This window comes from Periophthalmus magnuspinnatus, chromosome 5 (genome assembly GCF_009829125.3).
Source record: "Periophthalmus magnuspinnatus isolate fPerMag1 chromosome 5, fPerMag1.2.pri, whole genome shotgun sequence".
NCBI classification, from domain to species: domain Eukaryota; kingdom Metazoa; phylum Chordata; class Actinopteri; order Gobiiformes; family Gobiidae; genus Periophthalmus; species Periophthalmus magnuspinnatus.
Window position 1 is genome coordinate 33,879,444 of NC_047130.1, and position 13,075 is coordinate 33,892,518.

A 13,075-nucleotide genomic window follows, 5' to 3' on the forward strand; every position below is an offset into this window, starting at 1 on the left:
AAATATATTTAAGTTTTCTAAAAAGCTTAAACTGTCATTGCAACACTGGGTAGGATAGTGTTTTCGCTCTTGGTTTTCGCACGGATTTTTTGTTGCGTCGGACCGGTAGCGCTGCTGTGGTCACGTGTGTTTTGAAAAGTTCGCTTCCGTGAGTCTCCCAGGCTTTTAGTTCTAAAGTAAACCGCTCTGGAGTGCTTATTTTCGGATTATTTCAGTCGTGTGCTTTGGTGATCACTAAAGTCTGTCCGCGTTTAGTTGTAAAGTTTATTTCTCGTATTTTTGGTGTGTTTGGTGTATTTTTTGCTGTTTTCGGCATGGTTTTCTTCACTTGTAACGCCTGTGGAGAGTCCTTTAAGAAAGCACAAGTGGACAAACACGTGAACATGTGCCGAGGATGCCAGACCCTCTCCTGCATTGACTGTGGCAAAGATTTCTGGTAAAGCATTTGAAAGTCGTTTATTGTAGTCAATGCTGGAATGTAAGGAAGTTAAACTAGTAAAGTACTGTACTTGAGTAAACATTTTAGGTGTCTGTACTTTATTTTAGTGTATTATAAAGTCGGTTTGCTTCAAAGAGTAGCTGTACTTTTTACTCCACTACAGCTTTGAACAGGTCTGGGACTGAAAAGTAATTTATTATTTTTTATTATTGAGGGTGAGGGTTCATTTTTAACACGTTCGTAGTCTGAGCAAACACAAATGTACAATTAAGGACATCTATATATATATAAAAAAAAAAAAGATCGAGTCAGTTTTTTTCTGTTGAACAAAATTCAGCACTAAGTAACACTACATTTGAAGCTTCATTAGATCTCAAAATCTGTGAGAAATACTTTTACTTTTTACTCGTTAAGTACATTTTTAAATGAGTTATTTAATATTTTTTACATAAGTAGATTTATTCATGTGATGCTTTTTCTTTAATTTGAGCTTCGTTTTTTTTATTTTAATTCTATTTTTTATTTTTTTGCACTAGTGTCTGGATATGAATAATTATAATTTGAATATTTTGACTAGGTTCCATATTTAGTGAACAACAACAATGATCTAGAAGAAAACATCACGAAGAAGGTTTGTTATGCACATTTGGGTGATTTTTTTTGTTAGTGATTATCACAATTATATAAAATGTTCCATGAACGATTGTTGTTGACCCTTTTAATCACAATAAACAATATTATTGTTTATTGTCCCATCCCTAATTGTAATGTTGATTTATTCTTAATTATAAAAACAATGGACATGATGATAAGTTGTGTTCAATTCAATTCAATTTATTTGTAGTCATTGTCACAGAAGAACAACGAAATTGCGTTTGGAGCATCCCATAAAGTGCAAACCCATAAATAATAAATACCCCTTAAACCCAAGTGTAAACATTAACCCAGTGTGGCTTCAGTACAACATGAGACAGTTCTTGTAGCAGCATGATGGTGTCAAGTAAGGTGCACAAAACAGGGACATACAGGGACCTGAGAATGATGACAAAATGCAACAATGCAACCAGTTCAATGTTATTAAGAGTTGGATGTGGTTTTTGTCCGTGAGAGGGGGTCGAGAGGGGAGAGGGACAGAGTTCAGGAGCCTCACAGCCTGTGGACACAGACTGTTGGCCAGTCTGGATGTTCTGGCCCGTATGGACCTGTACCTTCTCCCTGAAGGCAGCAGGTGAAAAAGATGGTTTGCAGGGTTATGTTGGTCCCGCAGGATGTTGTGCACTCTTCTCAGACAGCGAGTGGAGTAGATGGTGCTGATTTCTGGCAGAGTCATTCTGATGATTCTACCGGTTGCTTTAACCACCTGCTTGAGTGCCTGCTGGTCAGCCTTAGTGCAGCTGGAGAACCACACTAAAAGTCCATATGTCAGAACGCTACTGATGGCACAGTTATAAAAGTTCAACATCAGAGGTCTGGAAATGTGGGCACTCCTCAATTTCCTCAGGTAGTAAAGGCGCTGTTGGGCCTTCTGTACGGCTGAGGTGATGTGATCACCCCAGGACAGGTCCTCAGTCACGGTTACCCCCAGGAATTTAAAACTGCTCACCCTCTCCACCGCTTCGGTGCCAATGAGGAGAGGTAGGTGGTTGTTGTGACTTTTTCTGCGGAAATCCACAACAATCTCCTTGGTCTTTTTAGTGTTTAAAAGCAAGTTATTGTGGTGGCACCATGACTCTAGGTGTTGCACCTCCCTCCTGTAGTTAACCTCATCATTGTTGGCTATAAGGCTGAGCACTGTGGTGTCATCAGCGAACTTAACGATGAGGTTGGACGCAGAGGAGGAAAGACAGTCATGGGTGAAGAGAGTGTATAGCAGAGGGCTCAGAACACACCCTTGAGGGGCCCCGGTGTTGACAACAAGGGTGGGGGAGGTGTTCTTGCCCACTCTAACACTCTGTGTACGGTTGGCGAGAAAGTCCACAGTCCAGTTGCACAGAGAGGATTGCGTCCCAGTTGGTGGAATTTGGACCGAAGTTTGTAATGCCGGATGGTGTTAAAAGCCGAACTGTAGTCTACAAAGAGGAGCTGAGCATAGGTGTTCTTGTGCTCCAGGTGCTCCAGTAGTGTGTGCAGCACCATGGCTATGGTGTCCTCAGTTGACCGGTTCTCTCTGTATGGATCCAGGAATGGTGGCAAAGCGGCTTTGATGTGTTTTATGACCAGTATCTCCAGGCATTTGGCGGGAATGGAAGTGAGTGCCACAGGTCTGTAATCGTTCAGACATGTGACGTTTGACTGTTTTGGGATGGGAACAATGGTTGCTGCTTTGAAACAAGCTGGAACCAGTGAACAGGACAGTGAGGTGTTGTATATAGAGGTGAAGACGTCCGCCAGCTCTGCAGCACAGTCTTTTAGCACCCGGCCCCGTACCCCATCTGGCCCAGCCGCCTTCCTGGTGTTGATGCTGCGGAACACACGTCTCACCTCATGAGTGCTCAGGACTGGAGCAGGGTCAGTCGAGGGGAGAGGGGACAGGACAGGGTCGGTGTTATTCCTGTCAAAACGGGCATAAAAGAGGTTTAAGTCCTCAGCCAGAGTAGGACTGTCAGCTGAGGGTGGTGGTGGTTTCCTCTTGTAGTCCGTAATAGCCCTGATGCCCTCCCAAACCTGCCTTGGGTTTGTGGTGTTCTCAAACCTGGCCTCAATACGCCTCCTGTGATGTCGTTTGGCAATTTGAGGATGCCACTCCTCAAATTAGTCCTGGCAGCACTATATGCCTCCTGATCCCCGGATTTGAAAGCAATATTCCTAGCTCGGATAAGTTGTTGAACTCCGTGTGTCATCCAGGGTGGAGTATTGGGAAACACGCGGAATTGTTTCCAGCTTGTTATGTTGTCCATACAGAACCATATGTAATCCAAGACAGTGGAGGTGAAACTGTCCAGTGCAGCACGATTGACGGTGTCCTGCTCTTTGAATACTTCCCGGTCTCTGTTGTTATAATTTGGCGTTGTGGTTCTCATGACGATTATCCAGACAGACAGTCTTGTATACTGAGAATGAGACAACTTGTATATGTCCTTTATTTGCAGGTTAAGGCACTCACAACCCAGGTTCTGTTCAGCATCGAAACCCAATATTCATGTTTGTGTGTATGCTTACTTGTAATTCAGGGGGGATGACTACAAGAACCATGTGAGGTGCATCAGTGAGGATCAGAAATATGGTGGGAAAGGATACGAGGCCAAAGCCAATAAAGGAGACGTCAAACAGCAGCAATGGCTCCAGGTAATGTATATATAAATTATGTTATTTGGACTATACTGTACTGTCACGATACTAAAATTTCAAACTGGATTTTGATACTAGATAATGTGATTTTCAACATCAAATTGTGTACTTTCTTTTATATTACCATGTGGCTAGGTAGGTTCCATACACCATAGGTGTGTATTAGTGGTCTCATACTTGTTTTGATACAGCTCAAGATCATTCTGAAGCTATTTAGGAAAGGTTAATTTCTGTCCTGTGAATGGGACTTTTAGTATCGATGCCTGGTCAAATGAGTATCTAGTTTCGATACTAGTTTTAGTATTGATTAGTATCTGATTTTTGATACTTTTGACAACCCATAAGGATGCCACATAAGGATTATATTAAATAATCCAGGTCATGTAAGCTCACGCTGATGCAGTTGTAACTCTTGAGGTCTACTATAGTACTAGCATTATACAAGACTTTCCTTAATACCCATAACTTTTTATTTTTTAGAAAGTTCAAGTTGCTCTGAATAAACCTGGAGTCAGTATGAGTTTGAAGAACGTTCTCCAACAGGTGGCAACATATGACAACGTTCCTCGAAAGAAGGCAAAGTTCCAGGTTACTGCTTTAATCCTGTTTGTGTAATGTCAGCCATGTATCAGAGCAAACCATTCAATGGTATTACATATTTTACTTTTTCTTTCAGAACTGGATGAAGAACAGTTTGAAGATCTCCAACTGCAGTTTACAGGAAGAAGTTTGGAACATCCTCTCAGCAGAATCTGAACCTGTAAGAATCCTCTGCACCACCTGATCCTCTCCTCTGCATCCACTGCTCTTCTGACCTTTCCTCTGCATCCTCTGCTCCTCTGGCCCTCTACTCTGCCCTTCTTTGACCCGCTGACCCTTTCCTCTGCATCCTCTGCTTAGTCTGACCCTCTCCCCCGCACCATCTGACCCTCTCATCTGCACCCGTGACCATTTCCTCTGCTCCCCTGACCCTCTCCTCTGCTCCCCTGACCCTCTCCTCTGCTCCCCTGACCCTCTCCTCTGCCCCCTGGACCTCTCCTCTGCCCTTCTGACCCTCTCCTCTGCTTCTCTGACCCTCTTCTCTGCATCATCTGACCCTCTCTTCTGCACCCCTTGCCCTTTCCTCTGGTCAGGAGACCCTCTCTCATGCTCTGCGGAACCTTTCCTCTGACCCTCTGACCCACTCCCCTGCTCCTCTGCTCCTCTCATCTGCATACTTCTTGTAGCAGGTGAGCACAGCTCCACAAAAGCTCACAGAGATGGAAGCAAACAACAAAATCTCAGAGAAGAAAAAACTGAACAAACACAAACGTAAAGAGGCAAGAAGACAAAAGAATGGAGCACCGGACTTAAACCAGGACTTAAATCAGGACTTAAACCAGGACTTAAATCAGGACTTAAATCAGGACTTAAATCAGGACTTAAACCAGGACTTAAACCAGGACTTAAACCAGGACTTAAACCAGGACTTAAACCAGGACTTAAACCAGGACTTAAACCAGGACTTGGACTTGGACACAGCGCCAAAGAAGGAGAGGAAGAGGAAGCACATACATGATGAACAGAACAGCACTGAGAACAAGAAGACCAAGAGTAAGACTTCTCTTTACTCCTACTGTTGTTGAGACTTTGTGAATGCAATGTGTGACTTGGGCTTGGTGAGGTGATTGTATTCCATGTGCTTGAGTAAACACCCCAGTACAAATATATTGTATAAGCAGCTCTTGAGGTCAAAATAAGTCAGCTATGTACTGTCTGCATCTAATTATAAAGCAGTGTATTGTCAGAGTATCAATTATTTTAGAATTGATTTTAAAATGTTACTGTTCTTAAAGCTCTTTATGGCCTCGCTCCTCCTTATTTGGCAGAACTCCTTGAGGCCATGATTGAGTTTCAAACAGGGGCTTAAGGTCAACCAGCCAACTTCTACTTGAGTCCCCAGAGCCACACTCAAACACAGGGGTGATTGGGCATTCTCTGTTGCCAGCCCCAGACTCTGGAACAAACTGCTGCCTGATATCACTTTGGCCTGTTTAAATCCAGGTTTAAAACTCAACTATTTGAACTGGCTTTAACAACCCGTACTGCAGTGTTGAAAGCCAGGGGCAACAGTAGCTCAGTTGGTTGAGTGTTTGTCCATTGAACCGAAATACCGCCCTCAACATAAACATCATTGGTTGGGTGATCAGATCCACTGATCCACATGTTGGTAGTTTTTTTGTGTACACTGTGTGTGTGAATGGGTGAGTGCCTTGAAGGTGAAAAAGTGCTATATTTAAAAATGTGAATGTTTTATTTAACTATTTAATGTTTTGCATACTGTCGGTTTTATTGTTTACTATTTGGTCATTTTGAGTGTTGTAAAGGGCTCTATAACTAAAGATTGATTGATTATGAAGTGAATGAACTTGATTATTTCTTCTGTTTAACTCTGTATTGTTGTGATTCTTTTTTAGCCAAAGATTCAAGTGAAGACAACCAAGCACCAGAGGAGGCTGAAGAACAGGCAGCAAATACAGGTAAAGATAATAAAATAATAGGGCCACATGATTTGTGAATATATTTAATTACAATTTTTCTGGCTAACATGATTGAAGAAGAATTGACTGAAAGGCTGAACTGAAGAACTAATACAAGAATCACATTTTAGTATGTTTGTACAAATCTAAACTACAGCATTAGCAGTTTTTTATGCAGATTAAGACCCTATGGAAACACCGGAAGGGCATCTGACACACAGGAAGGGCATGTGACACGCAATGACATTTCAGAACATGTTTGTACAGATGTAGACTGCAGAGTTAGCAGTTTTTATAACACAGTACATTTAGTTGATGGTGGTGGAAATTATGGTATGCTAATTGTGTCCATTCATACTGCTATTAATCTTGCAGCCCTAAAAATAGTAAAAACAGTCAATCTAACTTCTCAAGTGCCCTGAGTGTGATAGTGTAGTAATCCTCTTGGGGGAGCTGTTGTGTTTCATCAGTAACCTGTGCTTTATGTTCTGTTGTTTTTGTTGAATCCAGGAAAGTTCAACTGGAAAGGCAATATCAAAGCACTTCTGAGACAATCAGAGGGCCAAGAATTACCCATGAAGAAACTACGGAAGAGGGTACAACTTTTAACAGCAATATTGGGATTTATAGAGAGAGACACACACACAGAGAGAGAGAGAGAGACACAGAGAGAGAGAGAGAGACACACAGAGAGAGAGAGAGAGAGACACACACAGAGAGAGACTGCGGCACAGAGAGAGAGACAGAAACACAGAGAGACACGTGTAGATTTATAAAAGATAAACCTGTAGCCTTCTCGTCTGTGTGTTGCAGGTAATGGCTGCGTACTACTCGTTCACAGGAGACTCTGGTCATAAATCTAAGGAGGAGGTTCTGGCACTTTTCTACCAAAAAATCCACAACAATCCAAAGTTTACAGTTTTGAAAGACAGAGTCAGACTTATAAAATAATTTTCTGTTGTTCAGTCCCTGTCATCTGTTTTTTACAAAAAATATTATTGTATCACAATATTAATTTAAAACAACTTAATAAAAGAAACCAGTCTGCTTCTGCATTAGAAAACTGCAGTGCCCAGTGCGAGCTGACATCACTATAAACGTCATCACAATAAAGCATGGCATGCTGTCAGCCCCTGTCACACAATTTTTTTTTTCCATTTGTACACAAAAAATGATTATGCAACGCTTCGGAATTCTATGAATATCACTGATAAAGAAAATAAAACTAGTGCACACATCACAGTAGGCATGTACCGGTGGAGGGGAAAACAGGTTGATCAGCAAAATGGCATCATGATTAAAGATACATGAATTACTCTATTACATATACATGAATTACTCTAAACTTCAGAGCATCAATGAGAAGGAAACAACTGTAACATGGATACAAGCTCTGAAAAGTCAATTTTCTACATTTTCCACTTTAAAATGTAGAAAAGGTATTTGAGGGGGGAGAAGGGCAGGACTTGGTGATATGATGCTAAAAATGGGATTGTGATCTCATTTCTGACCAGGATCCTGGTTCAGATCTGGAGAAGGGTCCAGCTTGGTCCTCCTGAGCAGCCAGTCTGTTCTACATTATGTAGTCTATGGGATCCACACAGAAAGAAGTGGACTCAGGGAGTGTGATGTCTCCCACAGCGTTTGCCTTCACTCAAATGAAGCTCATCGAGGCTAGCAGTTATAGGGGCGAAGTCTGACTGCGAGTATCATAGCAGCCCTTCCCACCCCGACTGCCGGTTTAGCAACGCTGTCACGCAATCTTGTTGCTAACGCTAGCAGGAGCAACATCTGGGAAAGAAGGAGCCTGATTGATCTGTTATTACTGTTTTATGGACACATAAAACAGTTAATATTAACATTTTAATATGAACATTTTAATACCATATTGATGAGCCTGACAGCAAAAGCCACAGAGAGATTACACTTTATTAATCAGAGAGTGAATTGGAGCCTGAGTCAATGGAGCTGAAACGCATGCTGACTTCCTAATTCAGAAGGGTCTGTAATGTACGACGGAGTATAAGGGTTACTTAAATAAAATAAAAAAAATATGCGGGCGCCACGAGAATAAAGTCGTAGCATTTCGACATTAAAGTCGTAATTTTACGAGAATAAAGTCGAAGCCAGTATAGTCGTAATATTATGAGAAAAAAAGTCATATTACAAGAATAAAGTCATAATATTATGAGAATATAGGCTGCTGTGCCTGAATGAGTGACGAGTGCGTTATGAAGAATTTGGAGCATTTTGTTCAGATATAGCAATTTCTTCCAAATCTGTATGGTTCCTCCGACTAAACAAACTCAAATGCTTGCAGTGTCCCATCAAAGTACTTATACTCATAAACCCCAGTTGAAAGTTGATCTGAACAAAATGCTCCAAATTCTCCATAACGCCTAATGCATTGGTCTTTCATTCACGCACAGTAGCCTATACTCTCATAAAAATACGACTTTATGCACGTAATATTACGACTTTTTTTCTCGTAATATTACGACTTTTTTTCTCGTAGTGCCTGCATTTTTTTATTTATTTAAATGACCCTTATACTCCGTCGTAGTAATGGAAGCACAGTGTGACAAACCTCCATCCAACCACAGCCACTCATTTGTGTGTGACGTGGCACTCAATCCCAGAAGACATCGCTCTAAAACTCTGTATTACTCACAACCAAATACATCACTTTTTATTCTTTTTTTTTTTTACCAGGAAATAAGTCAGTTTTGCGCATCCATCGTTGATTCTGTACAAATTTGCTGTTTCTCACTCCTGTTTTTGTTTTCCTTTTTTTGTAAGCCGTGTTTGTTTTAACACGAACTGATTGGTTTATACACCTGTTGATCATATCCTTAGGAATTGGGGAGACAGGATATGGCTCCAGACCCATGCGTCAAAGCGGGTGGCTATGAACAGGTAACCAGATTTAACCAGTGTGAGATAGAACAGTGTTTTATTTACACCTTAATTTTAAAGATGCTCTATGTAACTTTTCTAGTGGAGGATCTGCCACCTGCACGTCTCCATGGAGATGTGTTATTGCTTTGCCTGTAATGTTGCACAGTATGGCGTTCAACTTGTCTGTGTTACATTTATTATGATTGAACATTCCAGACAAAGCCTTAACATCTCCATGGAGACAAGCAGGTGGCAGACCCTTCACTGGGAAAGTTACATAATGCTCTTTTAACTGCAGGTAAACAGCTGTTCCTGTTTTGCTTGGCCATGTGTTGGGCTGTATACTTCTTGTAATTGGGCTGTATACCTTACACCCGTTTTATCTGTTCCACCTGTACCGTACACCCGTTTTAGCTGTTCCACCTGTACCTTACACCCATTTTATCTGTTACACCTGCACCTTACCCCTGTTATACCTGTACCTTACACCTGTAGTACTACTGTACTTATGACACACAGCAACATTTCAGAACATGTTTGTAGAGAAAAAACATAAGACTTGAAGGACCTGTACTAGACCTGTCCCATACACCTGTTACCCCTGTTGGTACACCTGTAGTTACACTTGTCCTGATCCTGCATGAGGCGGAGGAAGTGTGCAGATTTCATCAGATTTCTGGAGCTCACTTAATCCGGGCTTCTTTAACACAGACTCATTCATCGGCTGTAACCGGAGCACATACCACCGCCGCTCGGCTGTGACAGAGCCAGAGCTGTGGGCTCGTCTCCATGGAGATGTTATTGCCTTGCATTACACAGTATGATTTTTTTTAGCAAAAAATAAATACATTTTTATATATATATATATATATATATATATATATATATATATATATATATATTTTTATATATATATATATATATATATATATATATATATTTTTTTTTATATATATATATATATATATATATATATTTTTATATATATATATATATATATATATATATATATATATATTTTATATATATATATATATATATATATATATATATATTTTATATATATATATATTTTATATATATATATTTTATATATATATATTTTATATATATATGTATATATATTTTATATATATATGTATATATATTTTATATATATATGTATATATATTTTATATATATATGTATATATATTTTATATATATATATATATATAGAGTAATGAGCAAATGAGTATTTGAACACCCTGTGATTTTGCAATTCTCCCACTTAGAAATCATGAAGGGGTCTGAAATTTTCATTTTAGGTGCATATCCACTGTGAGAGACATAATCTGGAAATCACATTGTATGTTTTTTTTTAATAGTTTGTATGTTACTGCTGCAAATAAGTATTTGACCACATTCTGACCCTCAAAGACCTGTTAGTCCACCGCCACTCCACGTATTATCCTACATTAGAAGCACCTGTTTGAGGTCGTTAGCTGCATAAAGACACCTGTCCACCCCATAAAATCAGTAAGACTCCAACTTCTAACATGGCCAAGACCAAAGAACTGTCAAAATGCACAAGAGACAAAATTGTAGACCTCCACAAGGCTGGAAAGGGCTATGGGACAATTGCCAAGCAGCTTGGTGAAAAAAGATACACTGTTGGAGCAATTATTAGAAAATGGAAGAAGCTAAACATGACTCTCAATCTCCCTCGGACTGGGGTTCCATGTAAGATCTCACCTCGTGGGATCTCGATGATTCTAAGAAAGGTGAGGAATCAACCCAGACCTACATGGGAGGAGCTGGTCAATGACCTGAAAAGAGCTGGGACCACAGTTTCCAAGGTTACTGTTAGTAATACACTAAGACGTCATGGTTTAAAATCATGCATGGCACGGAAGGTTCTCCAGCACATGTCCAGGCCTGTCTTAAGATTGCCAGTGATCATTTGTATGGTCCAGAGGAGTTATGGGAGAAAGTCATGTGGTCAGATGAAACCAAAATAGAACTTTTTGGTCTTAATTCCACTCGCCGTGTTTGGAGAAAGAAGAATGATGAGTACCATCCAAAGAACACCATCCCTACTGTGAAGCACGGGGGTGGTAGCATCATGCTTTGGGGGTGTTTTTCTGCACATGGGACTGGACGACTGCACTGTATTTTATATATATATATATATATATATATATGTGTGTATATATATTTATATATATATATATATATATATATATATATATATATATATATATGTGTGTATAGCTATATAGATTTTTTTTTTCATTTTTATTGCACTGATAAACATGCTTCCTTACAGTGAGTGGACTTGCACCTCCACAAACCTGACTCCGCCGTTTTTCTTTCGAATGGAAATGTTGTTCCTTTCGCTATAATATGCCACAGTATGGTATTAAACATATCTGTCTCCATGGAAAATGTTTTGAAGTATAATTTTTAACTTTTTATTTCCAAGGAATTATGCTGTCAATGTGGCTCCTCCCCAAAGTTTCATACTGTTGGTTTAATGCTCCACAATATGATTTATTGTCTTAATCAGCGAGGATTCGGTAGCATTGTGTAGTCATTTTGGTACAAATGAGGAAAAAAAATCTGCTGCTTGCTAGTGCAATGTGTAGCTGTCAATAGGACGGGCTGACAGCATGCGGCACTTTGTTGTAATGACGTTTACAGTTCCCTTTGGGCACTGCAGTTTTCTAATGTGGAAATCAGCCGACTTGTTTCTTTTAACATTTTGTTTTAGATCTATGATGTGATTTAAAATGTCCAAATTATAGCATAATTATCCATGGGTGTCATAGATTATAACTATCGAGCACACACAAGCACAACAGGTCTTTAAAGTCCTGACCACTAATATAGCACAAAGAAACAGGGAAATGTGGTTTTGTGTCAAACTCAAGGCCCAGGGGCCAAATGTGGCCCACCATATCATTTTATGTGGGCCCCGACAGGGTAAATTAAAAAATGTGATGGTCTTAAAATGTCATTTTATCAGGAGATATGCAGTTACACATCTATATCTATTTTTTTTTACATCTAGGCAAATGCATATGCAATATTTGTAATTTGAATAAGTAGTAAATACAGAAACAGTTAATTAACAATTTAAAAAAGTAGCACATCTGGTACTTTGAGGGCAGCCATTTTGCTAATGTGGCCTTTGGTAAAAATGTGTTTGACACCCCTGCTCTACAGAATGTTAAAAGTGTGGATGGTAGTAATACAGGAAGTGCTGCAATGCGTTTTTAAACTCCATACACCTTCACTAGAATCATTTGGATCATTTTAGCCCTGAAATTGTCCATTTCTAATGAACTAAAGGTAAAAAGAGCTGTTAACTTGAAAACTACCCCTTCATGACATTACAAAGTGGAACAGAGCATTTTGAGTTTTGGAGATGTAGAGAGACTTATAAAATAAGTAATGGTAATATGGTAATAAGTAATAATAAATGGTTACGTGTGAATGAAAACACAACTCCAGCTATGTTTTTGAGGAGGTAGCATTATAACGGCTTAAAGCTCGCAAGAGTCAATTTTGTACAATATAGGATAATTTAAACACAAAAGAAAAAAAGACTTCCCTAAGAAAAGCTATGCATTGTGGCTTCAACCTTCGCCTTGGTGCTGGTTGGCCGGTGTACGAGGATCAGTACAATAATAATCCGAACTAAACCATGCTAGTCGTCTGATCTGGCGCGCAGCACATCTAATCTTTCAGCCAGTCCGAGTTCGCGGGACACTGGAGAATGAGCCCCAGAGTGAAAGAGCGCATTGCTTTATCTGCGCCATATCCACGGTCTGCGCCACATCCACGGTCTGCGCACGTGGGAGCCATATCAGTTCCTCCACCAGACTCGGGTCAAAGGCGCGGCTCAGATTCTCCGCGTGGGTAAAGTTATACATCTAGATAAAGGCCCA

At 40.0% G+C, this 13,075-nt stretch overlaps 1 protein-coding gene across 2 annotated transcripts; it reads left to right on the top strand.

Moving 5' to 3' along the window:
* The first annotated feature begins 144 nt into the window (after positions 1-144).
* On the top strand, positions 145-7,307 carry lyar (Ly1 antibody reactive homolog (mouse)). 2 transcript variants are annotated; one of them, XM_055221618.1, is made up of 8 exons: positions 145-436; positions 3,610-3,724; positions 4,208-4,315; positions 4,404-4,487; positions 4,954-5,320; positions 6,184-6,246; positions 6,757-6,842; positions 7,060-7,307. In XM_055221618.1, the coding sequence occupies exons 1-8, from the start codon at positions 315-317 to the stop codon at positions 7,195-7,197; spliced, it is 1,083 nt and encodes a 360-aa protein (XP_055077593.1). In that variant the 5' UTR covers positions 145-314; the 3' UTR covers positions 7,198-7,307. The 2 variants fall into 2 exon arrangements, with proteins under 2 accessions (XP_055077593.1, XP_055077594.1); XM_055221619.1 differs by having other exon boundaries at positions 4,957-5,320.
* The last annotated feature ends 5,768 nt before the right edge of the window (positions 7,308-13,075 follow it).

Bases quoted from the DNA above. Each gene is read 5' to 3' on its own strand.
- lyar (XM_055221618.1), top strand. From the start codon at position 315: ATGGTTTTCTTCACTTGTAACGCCTGTGGAGAGTCCTTTAAGAAAGCA. The intron at 4,316-4,403 runs GTTACTGCTTTA...TTTTTCTTTCAG, and splicing joins GAAAGAAGGCAAAGTTCCAG to AACTGGATGAAGAACAGTTT. The intron at 6,843-7,059 runs GTACAACTTTTA...TGTGTGTTGCAG, and splicing joins TGAAGAAACTACGGAAGAGG to GTAATGGCTGCGTACTACTC.